The 22,385-nt window shown below is 38.9% G+C and overlaps 1 protein-coding gene across 1 annotated transcript; it reads right to left on the bottom strand.

Moving 5' to 3' along the window:
- Nucleotides 1-15,532: 15,532 nt before the first annotated feature.
- LOC149189054 (uncharacterized) lies at nt 15,533-19,674 on the bottom strand. Its single transcript, XM_089410112.1, has 3 exons — nt 18,146-19,674; nt 17,716-18,031; nt 15,533-17,506 (listed from the first exon to the last, which is right to left on the bottom strand). The coding sequence occupies exons 1-3, from the start codon at nt 19,672-19,674 to the stop codon at nt 15,533-15,535; spliced, it is 3,819 nt and encodes a 1,272-aa protein (XP_089266238.1).
- Nucleotides 19,675-22,385: the final 2,711 nt, after the last annotated feature.

The raw sequence follows: 22,385 nt of genomic DNA, 5'->3' as shown, positions 1-22,385 counted from the left end.
TGCAATTCCAAAAGAATCTTTTGTTTGAGTTGGGAATTCTTACAAAGATATAAGTGATATTTGTACCATAATGAATCATTTTTCCAACTAATTGTATCCGATGTACTTGGATATTTTTGCAACCTTTAAATGAGTGACCAAACCTCTTCACCATTCTTCCATTCATCCCTTGTTTCAGTTATCCACTCAGGTTGGATAATATAAATGGCACAAAGCAATGCTTCCCCATCCTCATCCTTTCTTGAGAGTGCGTCTGCAACAACATTTTTCTTCCCTTTTTTGTAGATGATTTCAAATTCATAACCCAACATCTTTGTCACCCATTTTTTCTACTCCTCTGAAGATAATATTTGTTCCACAAAATATTTAAGACTATCATGATATGTTTTAACCTTGAAGTGTCTTCCCATTAGGTAAGGTCGGCATTGCTTTGGTGCATGTAGTATTGCCAACATTTCCTTCTCATAAATAGCTTTGTGTAAATGCTTTCCTTTGATTGGATGACTTTCAAAAGAAATGGGTCTTCCTTCTTGCATTAAAAAAACACCAATACCATTTCCTAAAGCATCACATTCCACAATAAAAAAATTGTGAAGTTTGGCATAGCTAAGACCAGTGTTTGGCGCATTGCCTCTTTAAGATGTTCAAAGACCTTCTTTGCATGTGGAGTCCAAGAAAATGCACCTTTCTACAGTAATGATGTTAGAGGTCCCGCTATTCTCCCATAATTCTTAACAAACTTGCGATAATACCCTGTCAACCCGAGAAATCCTCAAATATGCTTTATGTTTGTTGGGATTTTCCATTCCTTAATGGCTTTAATTTTGTTAGGGTCTTCTTGAACACCCTCATGAGATACAATATGACCCAAATATTCCACCTCCTGTACTCCCAAGAAACATTTGGAGGTTTTTGCATATAATTGTTTCTCCTCCAATAATTTGAGCACCCTTTCAACATGTTGAACATGATCCTTCCAAGACTTGTTGTAGATTAGTATATCATCAAAAAACACTAACAAATTTTTTTCTAAGGGTTTGAAAATGGAATTCATCAAACCTTGAAATGTGTAAGTTGCATTAGTAAGGCCAAAAGGCATGATCAAAAATTCATAATGACCCTCATGAGTTATGAATGTTGTTTTCAGAATGTCTTTAGTCTTCATTCTAATTTGATGACATTCTGAACGAAGATCCAGCTTGGTGAAGTAAAATTATCCATGCAATTCATCCAACAATTCATCAATGATAGGAATAGGAAATTTATCTTTAATAGTGAGCTTGTTGAGCTCCCTATAATCTGGACACATACGCCATGATCCATCCTTCATGTGCACCAATACTACTGGAGCAGAGAAAGAACTTTGACTAGGTTGAATTATACCACCCTCTAGCATTTCTACAACCCTAAGTTCAATTTCACTCTTTTGGGCATAAGGATATCTTTAAGGCATGATGTATGGCCGAAAACTCCCTATAATCAAGTGAATTTCATGATCATGATCACGAATAGGTGGGAGGCCTTTGGGATTCTCAAACACCTTGGAATGGTTGTCCAAGACATTTTGGAGACATGGAGAAATAGATGGCTTCAATGTTTGAACCCCTAGTGAGCATAAATGTGTAATTACGCCCCTTTGTTCTTTATTCGAAATCTTTGTCATGCCATTGGAGCTGATTATATTTCTTAGTTTCCCTGTGATGCCCTTTAATTCAACTTCCTTTCCTTCCCAAAAAAATTCAAGAAAAGGTCTTGAAAAATGAAAGCTATCGTCCCCAAATATTGTAACCATTGGAATCCTAGTACAACATCAACACCACCCATTGGAATGAAAAGCATTGGAATATTCAATACACATTCCCCATGGTTAGCTTGATATTATGGCACTTTCAAGAGAAATTTATAGTTCCTCCATTTTCAACCATCACTTGACACTCTGGTGTTGGATATACGAAGAAATTCAATTCCTTGGCTATCTTACAATGAATAAAATTATGGGTACTACCCGAATCAATCAACACTATTACCTTTTTCTTCTTGATATATCCTTCTATCTTGAGAGTTTAAGGAGTGGTAATTCCTGTCAATGCATTACAATATATGGTCAAATTTATTTCTTCTTTCTCGAGGGTTTCTTCCTGGTGTATATCCTCCTCTTTTGATGTTTCTTGTTCCTTTTCTTCCTCCTCTTCACAATCTATGTAGAATAAATTCTTCTCAGCACATTTATGACGTTTAGTGTATTTACTATCACAACTATAACAAATCCATTTTTCTCTTTTTTTCCTCCAATATTTGTGGTGTCATGTAGGTTACGGAAGGTTAGGAGAAGCAGCACTTCCATATTTATAGTAGTGAGTGGTAGACTTCCTTGTTTCCATAATTCTTCTTTCAACTTTTCTTTCCAACCTGAATGCCTTCTCCAATGAATCAGGTTCCCAAAGGTGAACCTCGTGTTGGATGTTATCCTTTAAGTGCCTATGAAGACATCAATCCTATGCTCCTCCGGAATAACATTTACCCTGATATTCAATTTTAGGAAGTCCTCAATGTGCTCCGCCATTGAACCCTTTTGTTTGAGATTTATCAATTGGCTAAAGAAGGTGTTGCTCTTTGTATCCTTGTAATGTGTTATCATTTCCTCCATAAAAATTGACCAAGTTTCAAGTGGTTTACTATAACAAAGCCACTCATACCATACAAACTGATTGGGTTCTAAATAAAAATTTGCCATGCATACCTTTTGTGTGTGTTGCACATTGTGGAGATCAAAATATTGCTCCATCTGTATAGTATCCATGTTACCGGATCCTTGCCATCAAACTTCCTCATATCGATATTTGGAATATGGTGGGTCTTCAATCTAAAGTTAGAGTCTATGGAATCATGATTAACATTCCTTTTATTCTCATCATGAGTTTCATCTAATACCTTTTCGCCATTAGGAAGCATTTCTTGTAGCAACTTTGTCAAACCTTCCTTCAAACCTTCCATGTTTGATTTTAAACCATTATTCAAATATTCCATGTTGCCTTTCATTTTTTCTTCTATACCATCCATATTAGCTTCCATACCATTCTTCAAACCATCTATCTTAGCTTCCATTTCATTTTTGGTTACTCTTTGCAAGAGAGAAATTTGTTGCACTTGATCTCGCAATTTTGATATATCATGTTGCATTTCTTCCTCTTCTTCAGGTGTCATAGAAGTTCTTTCTAATTTCTTACTAGTTGTGTCCATTTTTTTTTGTTTTGAAGCATTTTGAAATAAAACCATGATATATGTGCTTCACTATGCCCTTTGAATCACCTCAAACTGATTTTCCAAACAAAAGTTGTGCAAAATTTAAAAAATACACACCTTCTTCTTGCTTTTTAGGAACTAGATATTGAAGTTGTTGTATATCTATAATTTCGAATCTACAAGATCTGAAATTATGTCCTACAGTAGCCCTCTGAGTCTTATTTCCAACCCAATAAGTCAAATCAAGATTTGATTCTTCAATAAAGATTTATGCTTAATCTCCCACAATGCCCTAAATATAGACTGGTTTAGTAGAGTGAACTTGTATGAAGTTCCACGTGTCACTCTTTCAACCTTTGGCCCTAAAAATGATACCCAAAAAACTAAAGTCCATATTATTTCTATTAATTTTTACAAAATTCAAATCCGACGCTCAGAGAGAAAGTTATGACGATTTTCCCTAGGTCATATGTTTGAGATGGAATTTTGGAGCCTGCTAAAACATTAACTTCCTGGGATCATATCTCCGAACATATGGCAAGCCAAGCTCTGAAATTCGTAAAAAAATTCACTATGATTTTAGCTCCAGGTGGTTGCAATTTCAGCTTCTGAATCTTTGTAGAAAAAAATTTATAGCAAAAATTCCACAATGACTTGTTTGAAGCTGTGAAACCCTAGAATCCAAAGCTCTGATACCCAATGTTATGCAACCAACTCACAAATAGATAGATCAATGAATTAAAAATTATCCTCTTCGAGGTAGAAACCTCAAATACATTACATAAATAAAAAATTATTGGCTGATACAAATGACAATACCTCCTTTGTATATATAGGAGTCTAAGGGGTCACAATATAATCAAAGCCTACATAAAAATAATAATGTAAGGGCACAACAATAACAACAGTAAGCTTCTATGGGGAACAACAATAATACTAAAGGGGATACATTAGTATTATGGGGACCTAATAGTGACCAAAGAATAGTGGATTGTAAACAGTAAGGAAGGAAGAATAGAAGGTTAACAAGAAGCATGACTATAAAAATTAGTTCAAGTCCACTTCAAACCATACAGATCGATGAGACAAAGGCAGAGGTGCCATCGGAATCTTCTACAAGGAAAACTCCAGAGATAGATGTTGTCCAACAAGAAGCATACTTTGAGTCCTTAAATAAAGGAGCATCGTGGGAAGAGGTAAAATCTCCTTTCGAACCATAATTGTGTAATGATATTCTAGTCTTTGATCAACCTGAACTAGAAAAAAATATTCGTTCTCCTAGAGAACAATAAATTATTAAAACACTAAAGAAGGAGAAATTTGAACTTAAATTATTGAATAATCATATAAAAGTTGAAAATTCGTTGATCAAGACACAAAACGAGACTATGATTCTATGCATGTGTTATTGGTATAAAAAGAATCAAAGGCTTAAGAAGAACAACAAGATGCTCCAACAAAAGATCAAAGGATTATGAGCTAAGTTGCTAATGAAGAAACCAAGATGGTCAGTGAATGTAAAGAGAAAAGGAATACAATCAAATTTGGATGTTTTGGTTCAAGCTTCAGAAGTAGTTCTCTGAAGAACATCACTGCAATTTTGGATTTTTTTCAACCACAGGTGCATGAGGACATGCAAAACCCTAAGCGTGGGGGAATGTTGAGCCTCCAAAATTGCCTTCTTTTTTACTTTTTATCTCTCATTTTCACCCATTTTGTCACTTATTCTCATATCATTATACCTCTACCATGAATTAAGAGTCATCTGAGCCATGCAAATACATTAATCAGGTAAAATTCCATTATTATCTCAAATATATATGTTTTGCTTTATAAAATTGCTTTGATTAGACATAAGCTACCAAATTGTGCAAATTTTGCATCTTCTCTAACATTATACAGTTGATTCAAAGGTTTTATAAGATTCCATGTGCTATAAATCAGTAGGAACATATCCAAAGTTTCCAAAAAAAATCAAGATGGTAATCTAACTATCAGCCATAGGTGGAAGTGTAACACCCTCCTCCCGCATCTACCCAAGTAACCGGTCAACCATGGTAAACATGTGATGAGAAGTTACTATCATATGATTCAACATCCTAAGTCACGTTGAGGAAGTGGAACCGATGAAAACACACCATACAAACCTTCAACATCAACAATAGGACCCCCAGGAACTAACCCAACCTTTCCGCTAACCAGCCCCTGGGTCCCACTGATTTTTTAAGCTATTAAACCTCTCAACGCTCCCATGTTATGGGCATGCCAATGTCCAGAGAGATTTGGGCGCTCCCACAAGCCTGCATGACTGCATCCAGGGACTATTTCTAGCATACTTGTGCTAAAGTCCGGGGAATTTAAGGCCCTTTTCAAGCCTAGAATTCTGACCACTACCCAAAACTTGTTGTAACTTCCAAAATCCTTTAAAAACATGATGAAAAGACTAATAAACCAAAAACTAACTCTAGGACTAGGCTTGACCATCCCCAATCGGCACTAACATTTTTTCAAACACTTGGCATCAATGCAATCTATAGGTGTAAATGACAGATCTAAGTATAGGGGTCTTGTACTTATTTGAGATTTGATATGAGGCACTGTTTCCTTATCACTTTAGATGTAGTTTCATCCATTATGCCATAGATACATTGTTCATTCATATACAAGTAAAAACATGATGGGATCCATATATAGCCACTATCATAATACGTATTCATAATCTACATAATAACAACAAAAATACCAAGGAAACAACAACCATATAAACCAGTACAATGCTCATGAGATAACAAGGAAAGATAACCTCATATTAGTGATGCAAAATCCAACTCGGTATGGGACTAAAACGTTCCACCCAACAATAGAATGGCTGAGCCAAATCTCTCTTCAGTCATTCACCCTTGTTCCATATTCCAAGCATGAATGTGGGATCTCATAGAACACATCAATCCAAAACTATCCAAGGCTCCAGGGTGTTTATTCCAACCCGACTTCCAAGACTAGTAAATCAACCCACAGCTTATTCCAAGCTTCAAGAGCGTTTGTCCAACCAAGGCTTCCAAAACTAGTAACTCAACCCACCAAGGGCTTCCAGATCATTTGTCCAAATAAGGCTTCTAGGACTAGTAGCTCAACCCAAACTGATACAGGGCTTCAAGAGCGTTTGTCCAAACAAGGCTTCTAGGACTAATAAATCAACCTAAGTCATTACAGTACTTCTATAGTGATTGCCCAACCAAGGCTCTAGGCACTAATAACTCAACCCAAGCTAAAGGAAACATGAGACCCAACCATAAAAACAAGGAAATGAACCCACAACACCATGACTGTCAAGGAAATGGCAAGGTTAGGGAAATCCACTGTCAATCCAGGAAATTCTCTTGCTAATGACAGATCATTACCAAGAAACCACATGCATGTTCCATGCATGCCAAAACTAGTGAGGAAAACATACATGCAACTCCGTACCTGCAATCAAAACCTAGTGTAGCTGTTAATCTCGATATCCTCTTGCGATTTCCTGCTCTTTATTTTCCTTCTCCAAAACTCCAAGTATGCCACTTTCTCCGATAGTGCTCCAAGAAAACTTTAATTGTCCAAGACTGAGAGAGAGAATAGAAGTGAGTGCCACCAAAACTTAACTGAGAAAGCTCACCCACTGATCCTCATAAGCCTTTTTATCAATGAGGCCTCTATTTTCTTCAATTTCCATTATTTTCCTTGATTTTCCTCCTCACATGCAACCTGTGATCTTTCACCTTCGTTTTCTCCTAATTTCCATTATTTTCATAAATAAAATGCTAATTAATGCCTATTTGCCTTTCCAAAGCCTTTTCCATTGCCTTTTCCGATTTCCTTAGCCATAATAATCGAACGAACACCCACTAGGATGTTTTTCCCACCATTCAGCTTGGAATATGTGTCCCATAATCGTGGTCTTATATATTTTTAGATGGATTTTTAAGTAGGATTTTTATAGAACCCTCCCCTTGGGGGAACACCGTCCTCGGTGTTCAATGACACCTATAACCAGCAAGACCGCTGAAAACAAAACATACTGCCCATGGAGCTTTATAATATTGTTTGTTGCAGTATTTACAATAGCCATCTGTTAAAACATGACAAACATATCGTTTACTAGAGAATTATAACACAACTCATTATGATATTTACAATAATAACCACATATACACATATGTACACTTTATTCACCTAACAAATAATCATAATGTCTATGGAGCTTTATAAATCCAGCTCGATACAGTATTTACAATAATACACAGATATAAACATATGAACATTTTCTCAACCAGCAAATAAAAGGATATGATACCTGCATCTGCGACAAGGGAATCGAGAGGCTCACACCTCCACCCTCAAAGTAACACCAAGATTCACCTCCTTCTGAGGAAGTTCAGAATCTATCGTAAATTCAAATTGTATCCAATGTCCAGCGCTATAAACCAGTGCCACTTATCTTCTCGGTGAACAGTTACCGGCTCATTATTCCATATCACACTCCCAATGTGCATTTTATTCCATCTAGAAATGCTAATGACCAAAACAAATTCATCCTCAGCCTTCCCTTCTTTGCTACGCAGACCCTCTAGTAATCAGGTCACCCCCTTCCATGTAATCACACACCTTCCAATTTCCATTGGCACCCCCATCTCGGGTAGTCCATCCCTTGGCAAGGCTTCCTCGCATTGGAAGATACAAAAACTAAGGCATATCCATGCCTTAAAACGGTCATACTGGTCATAGCATGCTCATGGAAATCAATGGACACTATTGGGTACCAGTGTCCCACAATGGCCCTTCTCCTGAAGTGTTTTACCAACATATTGTTGCATGTTCCAATTTCTTTCGTTGTTTACACTACTAATGCTTGTTGTCAGTTTCAACCACCCAACCACACATTTCATGCTTTCGTGTACCAAGCACATAATTTCCATTAGATTCAAAATAAATTCACCTGATACCTCATTGGTGGCATGTTAACAAGGTATACTTGCAATCCTTATTGTTTCATGTCAATAAGTCAAACTAACTTCTTTGACCAAATCATCATGCATAAACATATCACATCAGGTTAGCTCAAAACATAACCATCATAGATCAAAACCATAAATCACATGTAACCATCATAAACCAAAATCATTGATCACATGTAATCATCATAGACCATAAACATAAATCACATGCATAATAAAACTGAAATAAAATACTGATATGTATCATTTAATCAATCCTTAGCTTCTACCTTTATATTTATTTTGTACGCACTCTAGATCGGTTTCCACACCCAACAAACACCCAGTGCCTTCTCCTCAACCATGTGCACATACACATAGTGTGGATCACACACACACACAACCACACATGACATACAACACCATGAAATACATGCACCTACACCAAACATACAATAAATACACCTACACGTTGTGTACAACACAACACAATACATATGTCTACACCTAGGGTACAACACAATACATCCATCTATACCCGTTGCACAACACCACACAGTACATGTACCTACACCTGGCGTACAACACAACACAATACATCTATACCCAATGTACAACACCACAACAATAAATTTACCTACACATGGCATACAACACAACACAATACATGTACTACACAAAGTACAACGCAATGAGTACACATGTCACGATACCCAAACTACACAATACACATACATAGCATTGCATGTACACAACACAACATGTACGACATGCACACAATACCACACGAACACCAATATCATATGTACAACATGTACACATTACCACATGTACACCGCACCACCTGCATAACTGGTGCACAGCATCACATGTACACAGAACCATCTACACAATGCCACATGTACAATGTGTATACAATTCCAGATGTACACAACATCACATGCACGACATGTACATGACACCACATGTACACAACACCATATGCAAGACATATACACAACACCACCTGCACATGGCACCATATGTACAACATGTACATGGCACCACATTTCCACAACACCACTTGTACAACCATGCACACAACACCATATGTACATAGCACCATATGTATAACATGCACACAACACCATATGTACATAGCACCCTATGTACACAACATTGCATATACAACATGCACACAACACCACATATCCATCATGTGCACAATACAATATGTACACAGCACTGCATATCCAACATGTACATAGCACCATGTATACCCAACATTGCATATGCAACATTCACACAACACTATTTGCACCACCTTGTACATAGTCACTGCATAAACAACATGTGCACACACTATATATACACAACACCACATGTGCACAACATCACAGATGCAACATGTACACCATATACAACATATGCACAATAGTAGTACCACATACCCAAAACCACATTGTCTCTACGAAGCAACCTTGCTTCCAATGTCTTTGTTATGCTCTTAACCTGCAAAAGATACCCAAATACAGAATATGCGAAGAAAGATACCCAGAACATAGAATAGTGAGAGACGATAGCAAATATTTTATTATTCAGAAAGCAATGTTCACTGGCCTCTTCGAGGGGGCAACCTCCAATAGAGCAGAGCTCGATACAAAAATAAGACACGATGCTCCTCGCAGGGAGTCTCTATCCTTTATATATGACTCATACATCCAATACCATGGATCAATACCATGGGTTTTATTAATACCATCTATCTAATACCATGGCCCATTTGCAACTAACTGTGGTCCCGTCATTAATTGCGGGTTAACCACTTACAATTATTAATATGGGCTTTATTGACTCTTTACTATGACTCGATCCCACTACATAAATAAGGGGGTTAGGGTGGGACCCTAACATTTATAACACCATATGTATAACACCATGTATGTACATAGCACCATATGTATAACATGCACACAACACCATATGTACATAGCACCCTATGTACACAACATTGCATATCCAACATGCACACAACACCACATATCCATCACGTGCACAATACAATATGTACACAACACTGCATATCCAACATGTACATAGCACCATGTATACCCAACATTGCATATGCAACATTCACACAACACTATTTGTACCACCTTGTACATAGTCACTGCATAAACAACATGTGCACACACTATATATACACAACACCACATGCACACAACATCACATATGCAACATGTACACCATATACAACATATGCACAATAGTAGTACCACATACCCAAAACCACATTGTCTCTACCAAGAAACCTTGCTTCCAGTGTCTTATCCATGCTTTTCCTGGCATATCGCAGACCAACCCGCTTTCCTTCTGCAAATGTTTCCCTCGGTATAGCCTGTCCATAACATAGACATAATATAGTCACATAATATCAACTCATGACCACATGAAACTGACCTCATATATTTTTCAGGGCTACTTCTCCTAATTGATTCCTCGTAAGACCAGGAACCTCTTCATGCCATTCACCTACATAATCAATCATTCTTCCACAAGGATGACCCTGTCAAACAATGACATAGATACATGGATACATACACATATGTATAAACATTATCATAAGCAATCATGATCCTATCAGACAAAAATATGCATACATACACATACATACATATAAACATCAACATAAAATAATAATTATCTAATCAGTCAATGACAGACATACATACATATGTACATATAAACATCAGCATAATCATGATCACAACATAATTACTAGATATCATAAGGTCAAGGTTAAGAGAAACCCCTTTATGTGTGCAACACATGCACAACATCGAGAACAACAGTTCCCAACATAGCCAAGGCATATGATGCCTCAAATACATTCACCTTACCTTTCTTGATTACCTTTCCCGTGATTGTCCTGTCATCGTCTATTTACACCAATGGACCCAATAAATCCAACTTGTTGTCATACTCTTGCCTTCAAATTCATTTATACACGCACCGGCTTCATCTGAGTCTTACATTGCCTACTGGATTTCATTTAAATCTCTCCAAGCTCCACTAACTTTCCTCTTTCCCAACAAATTCCCAAGACTCAAAATTTAAAAGGCAAGCACAAGAAACAAACTAGAAGAAAACCATGAAAAACAATAACAATACGACACCATAAACAAAGTGACATGATCATGCACTAGACATAACAAAACTGCAAATCAAGCACAAGAAAATCACAAAATAACAAAAGCATAAGACTAACAATAGACACCATGACTCGATCCCCATGGTTCCCAGTGCTTCCAAAAGAAATCTCAACCTGAGCCTTCTTTAGGATTTCATGGCAGTCTCTTTTCCATGCAATCCCATGCATCATATTTCCATGAACGTATAATTGTCAGTGCATAAATAAACATAACAACATACTAGTCACCTTACCTTGTTGTGGCAAGCACATTGCTTTGTAACTGAACACATCCATGCCATCTCTCAAGGGGCTCCAATTCCCTTGACTAATTAACCCATAACTAGAAACTAGCTAATATACTTGTCAAATACAAGTTCATGAATCTAACACATATCCACATAATTTCAGACAAAATCAAGGATAAGAAGACTTCCTGTATGAAAAGAACTCATTCGTTTAGAATTAGTGTTTCCAAACATAACCAAAGGAATTCTTGCCCAATTCCTTTATTTTACCTTTTTACCTTACTGCAACTGCATCTTACTATGTACTATCACATCACCCAATTGTTAGTTATATAAACACATCAATTATTACCTTGTCATGCTAATACCAAGCATGTTTCCCTACAACTGCTCACACACGTCAGCCACATGTTCTAAATATCAAGACATCATGTATATCAATTTGAAATCAACCTTTACCAAGACTAAAAATCATGTCATAATCCATAATCAACTAATAGTCAATAGACATAATGCTACAACTGTTGCCTACTACACTCAAGTATATATCAACTGTCTCAACACATTGTGTTAGTACAATCATCTTAAAATAATATCATTTCGGCAAGAAATCCTGTAGACACATACTCATATCATGTGGTTCATCAAACATCCAACCAACTTACAAACATACCATGTTAAATTAATCAACTAGATGGCATAATCAAACAATCAAGCACCCACATATACGACATAAGAAAACTCATACCTTAATGTCTCTCAGGGGAGGCAATCTTGTCTACACAATCAATCCAGATTAACACAATATAACTTCACAACATACCAACTCAAACACAAATAAGTTCATGATATCCATAATAATAACTAGCTAACATATTTACATCATAAGCTCATAAATTATTTTCATTCATGCATAAAAATCACATATGCATTGTCAGTCTAGATTAGTATGACATAATATCAAAACATATTAACGCATACCTAAATGTCATAACCCTAACCATTCGCATAGGCCAATCCAACTTACTATGATACATACAACATCAAGATCTTAATGTAATAACCATAATCATCAAGTTACTAGCATATAACAACAACAAGTTATGTATCATGCTTATCAACAACAGATAACCTAATCATCAAGCTAACTATCATATAACAACAGCAAGTTAACCTATAACATTCTCATCAACAACATATAACATAATCATCAAGTTATCTAACATAAAACAAAAATAGAAATGCATATAACCACAAGTTACTATCATTCATGACTATCTGACGCATGTGCATATGACTACACTAATCAACTAGCATCTATCATGTATGTAACCATAACATCAATAGAATTAAGGCATACACATAACCATAATGCACATAACAATCCTTAACCTACATACCTGCATGCCCAACATACAAACCTGTATGACGACATGTTCTTGCCCCGAGGTCCAATGTTGCAACTTCACTTTGATGATCTGCATCTCCTGCTCTATCTCAACCAACATATTAGCATCATAACATACCAAAATAATCATGATGAACTAATTTCATATAATGACCTCATGCACAACAACCTTCACCATGACAATGCATGCATAACAACATACAAACACCAACATGAAAAACAAATACATATACCACCATACACTCATGATGACACATCTGACAACAACATCATCAACCTTCACGTGGCGACATCACTAAAACCATGATCAACACCATGAAAATGAAACAAGCACATGGAATACAAGCATAAGGAACACATATGCAATTGACATGAATGCATGACCAACACATAGCCCATCCAATCTGAGGGGTAAGTCATACTCTGATACCACTGTGTAACACCCTCCTCCCTCATCTACCCAAGTAACCGACCAACCGGGGGTAAACATGTGATGAGAAGTTACTATGATATGATTCGACCTCCTAATTCACGTGAAGGAAGTGGAACCGATGGAATCACACCATACAGACTTTCAACATTAGCAATAGGACCCCTAGGAACCATCCCAAACTTTCTACTAACCAGCCCCTAGGTCCCACTGAGTTTTTAATCTATTAACCCTCTGTATTCTCCCATTCTATGGACATGCCAATGTCCAGAGAGCTCTAGACCCTCCCACAAGCATGCCTGTGTCCAGATACTATTTCCAGCAGATCTTAGCTAGAGTCTGAGGAATTTAAGGCACTTTTCAAGCTTAGAATTCTGGCCACTGGCCAAAACTTTTTGTAACTTCTGGAACATATTTTTTTTTTTGTAAGCTAGGGAGAGACCTTCTTTTTCTATTAATTCGAATTGAAACCACTACATAATCGTGGTGACCTCAACCCGCCCCGAGGGGAAACCGGGTTTATTGGCCACCTTAAGTTTTTAATGGCCATCCAAAAATAAAAAGTCCTGATTCTGTCTGTCCATGCTTTATAAACTAAACATGCATAGAGATTATCATAGTTTCTTGTCTGCATTCTGTATTACAAAAAGACGCTACAGTTAACTAACTATAATCCAAAAATATTTTTTAAAAACCTCTAATTAACATGTCTTCATCTGCTGGTCCGCTGTGCCTGCCTGCTGCTCCATCTCTTTCTTGATACCGAGACTGTTGGTTTTTAACTGTTGTTGTATTTCTTCTATCTTCTTATCCTGCATTAACAAGGTGATTTGAATGTTCCGTAACTCCTTCTTCAGATTTGGAATTCCCTGAGATAATTCAGCCATTTCCATGGCTACTTGTTCCATTGCCTTAGCTAGCAGTCTCTTCATAACCCAGTAGACATGAAGGGTCTGCTTATATAATGTCATGCGTCCTCGCGTGTTGCCTGGGTCCGGGAGGAGATATTCCCAGTCTTCCAATTCTGAGTCTGATTGCCCCTGAATTGCCTCCTCTTCTAGCTGCTGAATAATCTTTCTGATATTTTGGTTAGTGTTTTCACAGTAGGCCCGTTCGGCTAACTGAACTTTCTTCCCTATGGATTTCCTTGTTTTCCTAACTGATCCTGTTGCGCGTTCTTCCCTGTTTCCAGCCCGTCCTTTTCCCCCTCGTCTGCATTGCCCGCGTCTCCCTCCTGCGCCTCCCCTTCTCCTATAGCTTCCTCTGCCTCCCCTTCTTTTCTCTCCTGTTGGGCTTCCGAATACCCCTTCTCCTTCTTGTTCCCGATTACCCCGGGCAGCTTCTTCCCTGCTACCCTGGACATTAAACCTCCCTGCCTCTGCCACCCGGCTTGTCCATGCACACCTTGGTTCTCCTTCCTCTCCGTCCGAGTCAAACATTTCAACATCCTCCTCTGAGTCGTCTTGAACCGTGAGTATTTCCTTAGCTGTGGCTTCTTCCATTATTCCTTTCCCTTTTTTTCCTTCGTCTCCTCGACCTCGGTTTCCTCCCTCTTCATCACTCCTCATCCTTCTCCTCGTAGCCATTCTTTTCTCCGCTGCCGTGTTGGCTCTTCGTTTTTTCGACCTCCTTTGCCCTGCTGTACTCCCTTCCAGGTCCCTGGCCTCCTTGTTTCTTCGCTCTGTCTTCGACACTTCAATGCTAGTTTGCCTCAACCGGCTGCATGAACCTTTCTTATGCCGCCGTCTCCTCCACCTACTTTCTATTTTATTTACCTTCTTCTTTTGCCACTTATTGTCCACCTCCCTACTCGCCTCTCTTCGCCTTCTCTCCGTACTGTCATACTCTTGTCCAATCTCTGACATCCTGACAGTTCCATCCTCCTCCATCGTAATTCTATCATCCGCTTGCCTTGAGATGATATCCCTTACGATGATCCACTTGTCCTTGATCATCATTACCTGCAACTCTCCTGCTCTGTCGTGCTCCCTTACCTGCTCTGCAATTATTGTCCTATACGCCGCCATTAACATCCCGATCGGGAGTCGCTTGTTGTCGTCTTTATCTAGTTGCATATTCATTATGGTCTTGGGTAATTATGTTTTTAAGCTCTGCCCATCTCGGGTTATTCTCTATTGTGGTCCAACTGTTGTCCATTCTTCTATCCGGATCCTTACTCCCCCAGTTAGCCAAAAGGTCTGCTGCCTTGTTTCCTTTTCGTCTAACGTGGTTAATAATTTTGTAATCTATTCTCTTTAGTAATTCTGCCACATCTTGGATAATCCCAGCTGTCCTCCAGCTCCTAGCAACCTGCTCCCAGCTCCTCCCATCATTAAGTTTACGGAGCATCTCTATTGTTACCTGCGAGTCGCCTTCTATCTCCAAATTCATGTATCTGTTCCTCACTGCTATCCTTAATCCTTGATGCACCGCCCATAACTCTGCTTCGTTGTTAGTCATTTCTCCTCCCCATTCCGCATACACCCATCTTGTGTTTTCCTCACTGTCTCTAAAGATTCCCCCAAAGCCTGTCGGCCCTGGGTTTCCTTTGGAAGCCCCGTCAAAGTTCAGCTTGATGAAATTCTCTCCGGGGTATCTGAACTGGTTAGGACTCTGAATTTGAGTTCTCTGTCGATTCTCTTTTCTGGGATAGATCATGTCATATCCCAAATTTAATTTAGATACTATTGTCCTTTCCTCCTGGTTTGTTTTCCAATCCTCCTCATCCCAGGCCTCAGTCAAAACAGTTTCTTTTATAGATTTACAAATTTCCTCCCAAATTCTTGCAGGTTGGTTGCTTTTATCCTGAAAGATCCTTCTATTACGTTCCTTCCACAGAGACCATATCACAAAACCTACTGACAATTTCCAAATTCTCCTCACCACCTTGCAGGAGAATTGTCCTTTGCCCCATTGCAGTATGGTATTTTTAATGTTGTTGGGGTCTCTATTTGACTTGCCAAAGAGTGTTCTAATCTCCTCCCATAGATTTCGGGCGTATGGACAATTATTCAGTATATGCTCCTGGGTTTCAATTCCTTTGTTACAGAGACTGCATCTCGATGGTCCATAGAAACCCCTTTTCTGTATTTTGTCCCATGTTAGGATTCGTTCTTTGCTCACTAACCAAGCGAATATTGTTATCTTCGGCCACCACTTACTGTCCCAAATAATTCTCCAATCTGTAGTTTCTTCCTCCCTTTCTTGATACCTTGTCAAATAGTAGGCTTCTTTTACTGTAAAGGTTCCTTTCATTGCTTTTCCCCATCTGAGAATATCCACCCCTGATCTCGCTTTTATCTTCCTCGATTCTAACTCTTTGGTATATATTTTCCCCAGCTCTTGATTTATGTCTTCGTCCCACTCTGCTGGCTTTCTCCATACTCTCCATATTTCATTGGTTTCTCCTTCTTTCCAATAGTCTCTCACATATTCTCGTCCTGCCCTGATCGCTTTTTGTTGTACTTCTTGCAGAGTTTGTATCTCGATCAATTTATCTCTTTGCTGCCACCTCTCCTCCCAGAATCTGGCACTGCTTCCTTCGCGTATCTCCCAGAAGGCATGATTATTTACTATATGCCTATTCTGACTTGCCAATTCCCAGATTGAAGATCCTTTTGGGATTTCTTCAACTCTCAGTCTTTCCGCCGTTGTTGCAGGCATATTATATTTCTGAGTCCAGATTCTCTTCCATAGATCATTTCCCCCTTGCATCCACCGCCACCATAGTTTTGCTCCAAGCACCTTATTTAACGTCTCTGGGTCTCTCAGACCTAGACCCCCTTCCTCTTTTCTTTTCATTATATTTTCCCACGAGACCAGAGCCCATTTCCTTTGTTGACTTGGACCTCCCCAAATAAATTTTCCAAATATTTCTTTCATTTTTGTGCAAACCCCTTTGGGTGCTGCCATAATGGATAAGGAGTAAATAGGTATCGCTTGAAGGACAGATTTCAGAAGGACGATTCTGCTAGCAATGTTCAGAGATCTGAATGACCAGCTTGCCAATTTTTTCTTTATTTTTTCTAGAGTATTCTGCCAATTTTTCATTCATGTGGGATTTGTATCTAGCTGATTCCCCAGGTACTTTGTAGGAAGTTCCCCCTGCCTGAATCCTAAAGTTCTGGTCAGATGAGCCTTGATTGATTATGGAGTATTGAATATGAAGGTGCATGATTTTTCTTTGTTAATCTCCATACCCGATGCTTCCATAAACATCTCCAAATTCTTTTAATGCTCCTCACCTCTTTTACTGAGACCTCACAGAATAGCATAATATCGTCAACAAACTGCTGGTGAGTGATAGGCAAATTGTTTCCCCACAGCTTTAAGCCTTTGATTTTCTTTTCCCTCAACTCCTTTTTGAAGTATCTTCCGAGACCTTCTGCTGCCATTATGAATAGGAATGGAGAAATAGGATCCCCTTGCCTAATTCCTCTAGTAGCTCTAAAGGTTGCCGTAGGAACCCCATTTAATAATATTGAGAAGTTCGGGGTCGATATCATGCTGTATACCCACTCTATCCACCTGCTGCTAAAACCATAGGCTCCAAGAACCGCTCTGAGGTATTTCCAGCTTAAATGATCATAGGCTTTTGACAAGTCCAGCTTCATCATCATTCCTTTCTGCTTTTTCTATTTTAGTGAGTGTATCATTTCCTGTGATACTACTAACCCATCAAGAATTTGTCGCCCCTCCACAAATCCAATTTGCTCTGGTGAAATTATATTCAGAAGTAGAGGCTTTAATCTTTTTGCTATCAGAGTGGCTAAGATTTTGTATATAACATTGCATAGGGCTATTGGGTGAAAACCTTGAGCATTTTCAGAATTATCACTCTTGGGGATCAGGGTGATAAAGGTCGAATTGATACCTGGCCATACCTTTTGCTTCATTCGTGATTCCTCTACTGCCTCCAAGACTTCTTTGCCGAGAAAGTGCCACCCTGCTTGATAAAACTCCACGGTATATCCATCAGGTCCTGGAGCTTTGTTCTTACTCATATCCATCACAATTTCTTCCACCTCTTCTAAAGTAACTGCCCTCATCAAAGCCTTATTCTGCTCATCTGTTATTATTTTAGGGATTTCCTTACAGATGCATTCTATGGCTAATCCCCGGTCTTTTTGTGGTTCTGTGAGTATCTCTTTGTGGTGTTCCACCAATATTTTCTCAATTGCTTCTTGTTCTACTATCCTTTCCCCCTCTGCATTTTTAATGGAGAAGATCCTGTTCCTTTGTCTGTGCTGGATCATGGCTTGATGGAAAAACTTAGTGTTTCTTTCTCCTTCGCGTAACCAGTTTATCCTAGATTTTTGTCTCCACAGAATCTCTTCCTGTTTCCTTCTTTCTTCAAGTTGGCCTATTATTCTTCCTTCCTCTTTGCTGCTTTCCTCATCCCTCCCTTCTAGAATTATTTTTTGCTGTATTTCCTCCATTTCTTTCTCTAATTTTTGTTTTTCCTCCATGATGTTCCCAAACTCTTCCTTATTCCATTTTTTTATTTTCCCTTTGAGTTCTTTGAGTTTCAGATGGATAGTATGCATCTTCCCGTTCCCTTTCACTTTACTCTGGGTCCACCATTCTTCTATTTTGTGTAAGAATTGAGGGTTTCTAAGCCAGAATGCCTCGAATCTGAATGGTTTCTTACCAGTGTTCTTCTTGATATCGATTTCCAATCTGATCGGCCAGTGGTCCGAGCCTAAAGCCGGCAGAATTTTAGCTTCTATAAATACATCCCGGTTCAAAATTTGTTCCGATAGAAGGAACCTGTCTAATCTAGAAGCAATTTGATTTCTTCCTCCCCTCCTATTGTTCCAAGTGTGTACTCCATTAGTTGTAGGTATATCCACCAGCCTCTGTTCTGTGATCATCTCATTAAACTCCTCCATGTTCTGATCCGGTCTCCTTAAGCCACCTTTCTTTTCGTCTATCGTTCTAATCATATTAAAATCTCCTCCTACTATCCACAGTGTTCCAGGGAGAATTCTTCTAATAGCTTGCATATCCTTGAGAAAGTTCTTCCGTTCTCTTGGGATATGCGGTCCATAGACTCCTGAAATGAGTATTCGCTCCTCTGATCCTATCAATCTGAACAGGCCTGTGAGGATTCTGGGGAAGCTGATCCAATTTTCAAATAATACCTCCTCAGGGTTCCAGAGGATTGCCAGACCCCCTGTTGTTCCATCCGCATCTTGAGCCATTACCTCATATTGTAGTTTATTTCTTTTCATAATTTCTACCATCTGTTGATGCCTGATTTTCGTTTCCTGGATTATCATTATGCTCGGTTTATCTTTCTTCAGTCTTTCCTTTAAATACCTCTGCTTTCCCTTACTATTTAGCCCTCTGATATTCCAGCTCGTGACTATCATTTATAACTTCTTTGGTGGTTGTTGAAATACCTCTGATAGAGGTATAACCCTTCCTGAATTTACCAATATTTCTCCAACTGCTTGTATGGTTTCATTTAATGTTCGCCTTCCTCTCTTTCTGCCCCCCTTGCCAGTACCGTCCATTCCCAGGCTCTGGCTCCCTTGCGTCCCTGCTAGATCCATTTGAATCTCTGAGGTGCTACCTTTCTTCTCCTTATATTTCTGGAATGTTTCTTTGTATAATTGTTTCTGTTTTTCCGGGATAAATCTCTCATCTAAATTTTTCCATTCCTGGAGCAATTTCTTCATAATTCTTTCTTCTTCGTTCCCATTATCCTTTTGAGAGTCTGTTCCCATCTGCGTTTGCTCTGTTGTATTCCCCTGACTTTCTCCCATCTCTTCTTCCATCTCCCTGTTCTGAGTTATGCCCTGTTCTTTTGTCTCTTTTATAATTTCCATTGGTTCATTCTCATTATCTTCCTGTTCTTTCCTTTCTCCCTCGTTTTCTTCTTCCTCAACCTGGAGGACCTGAAACTTGTTTTGGTTTTCGACTACTATAGATTTCCCCTTCTGTTGGATCCTTATTCCTTCCTTGCCTGGTTTTTTCCTCCTTTGGACCTCCTGAAAGCCCTCATCCCCAGTATCCGCTCCTTCTGTTCTCCTTTGTTCTTCAACCTGTGTCCTTGCTATTTCCGTTTCTTTGTTTAAAGGGCATTGCCTGTATAGATGTCCATACTCATGGCATCTTCTACACCTAAAGGGAATGTGCTCATAATCGATTGGTTGCTGCCATATTTCGTCATGGTATTCTAGCTCTATATACTCCGGCAGTGGCTCTGCTATATTCATGTAAACGCATATCCTTGCATACGAAGTATACTTTCCCCTCTTTGTTGACTCAGCAACCTTAACAAAATTTCCGATTGAATTACCAATCCCTTCCAGAATATCAGGGTCCCAGAACTCCATTGGTAATCCGAATAATCTGACCCAGATGGGTGCTGCTAACAATTTCTCATTATCTGGGTTATACCTATCCTCCCAATGCCTCATGAATAAGCCCGCGTTATTCATAAAGTATGGCCCTTCTTCAAAGGTTCTTTCCTTATCTTCTAGGTTTGCAAAAATGACTGTGAAAAAACCTTTTGCTCCTAGTTTTAAATCTATATGCCCTTTTGGCTTCCACCTTTGTTGTATCCATCTTGTTAAATCCTTTTCAGATGGCCAAAACCCAACAAACTTGCAAATCAAAGCATGGTCTCTCATATAGCATCTATAGTCTTCGAGTTTATTATTTGGTATTACGTACCTTGGTCTCTTCTGTGCTCTGGGTAAGCATCTGCCTCCGATTTTTGCTTGCCATCGGTTCCCCAGCACTGGCGCATCTCCGCTATTCTCCTTCTGAGCCGCTTGCAGTCCGCTCCCGCTTGCTTCGCCTGCTATTACATTCTTGAAGGAGGGGATCTCTCCCCTCCCCTGTTTTCCTTCCATGGGTTCCTTCAGTCCCGACTATCTTTATTTCACCCTTCCTTCGTATTCTAACCTCGCAAAGATTATCTCCTGCTCCCGTTTAACCCTTCTGCTATTTCCCCGTCGCCCACTCCCATCCTCCTCAGGCTCTGAAAACCCTAGGCTTTCAAACCCTAACCCACAGACATCGTGCACCTCCTGTATTGAGTTCGATATTAATTCCGAAACATATTAAAAACATTATGACAAGACTAATAAACCAAAAACTAACTCAAGGACTATGCCTAACCATCCCTACCCAGCACTGACATTCTGTCAAACACTTGGCGTCAATGCAATCTACGGGTGTAAATGGCATATCTAAGCATAGGGGTCTTATACTTATCTGAGATTCGCTATGAGGCATTGTTTCCTTATCACTTTAGTTGTAGTTTCATCCATTAAGCCATAGATACAGTGTTCATTCATATAAAAATAAAAACATGATGGGAGCCATACATAGCTACTGTCATAATACATATTCATAACCAACATAATAACAACATAAATACCAAGGCAACAACATTCATATAATCCACATATAAACTAGTATAATACTCATGAGATAACAAGGAGAGATAACCTCATATTAATGATGCAAAATCCAACCTGGTATGGGACTACCACGTTCCACCTAACCGTAGAATGGATGAGCCAAATCTCTCTTCAGTCATTCACCCTTGTGCCATATTCCAAGCTTGAATGTGGGATCTCATAGAAGACATCAATCCAAAACCATCCAAGGCTTCCAGAGGTGATCTGCCTTAACCCATCAAATAGTGATTCCACCTCATGGTCGTACATCACAAAAAAATCATCAAATTGGTCTCTACCCAAGCCTTCCAGGGCTCTAGAGTGTTTGTTCCAACCCGGATTCTAGGACTAGTAACTCAACCCATAGCTTATTCTGGGCTTCCAAAGTATTTTTCCAACTAGGGCTTCCAAGACTAGTAACTTAACCCACAGCTTATTCTGGGCTTTCAGAGCGTTTGTCCAACCGGGGCTTCTAGGACTAGTAACAACCCAAGCTG

The sequence above is a fragment of the Pinus tabuliformis genome, chromosome 3_1 (genome assembly GCF_031772625.1).
Source record: "Pinus tabuliformis cultivar Carrire ecotype Pingquan chromosome 3_1, CPIR1, whole genome shotgun sequence".
NCBI classification, from domain to species: domain Eukaryota; kingdom Viridiplantae; phylum Streptophyta; class Pinopsida; order Pinales; family Pinaceae; genus Pinus; species Pinus tabuliformis.
The sequence above is the reverse complement of the archived record's forward strand: the minus strand, read 5'-3'. Positions and strand labels throughout refer to the sequence as shown.

Bases quoted from the DNA above. Each gene is read 5' to 3' on its own strand.
- LOC149189054 (XM_089410112.1), bottom strand. From the start codon at position 19,674: ATGGCTCAAGATGCGGATGGAACAACAGGGGGTCTGGCAATCCTCTGG. The intron at 18,032-18,145 runs GTTAGTAGTATC...GAAATACCTCAG, and splicing joins GGGCGACAAATTCTTGATGG to AGCGGTTCTTGGAGCCTATG. The intron at 17,507-17,715 runs GTGAGGAGCATT...AAAAATTGGCAG, and splicing joins GTGAGGTCTCAGTAAAAGAG to AATACTCTAGAAAAAATAAA.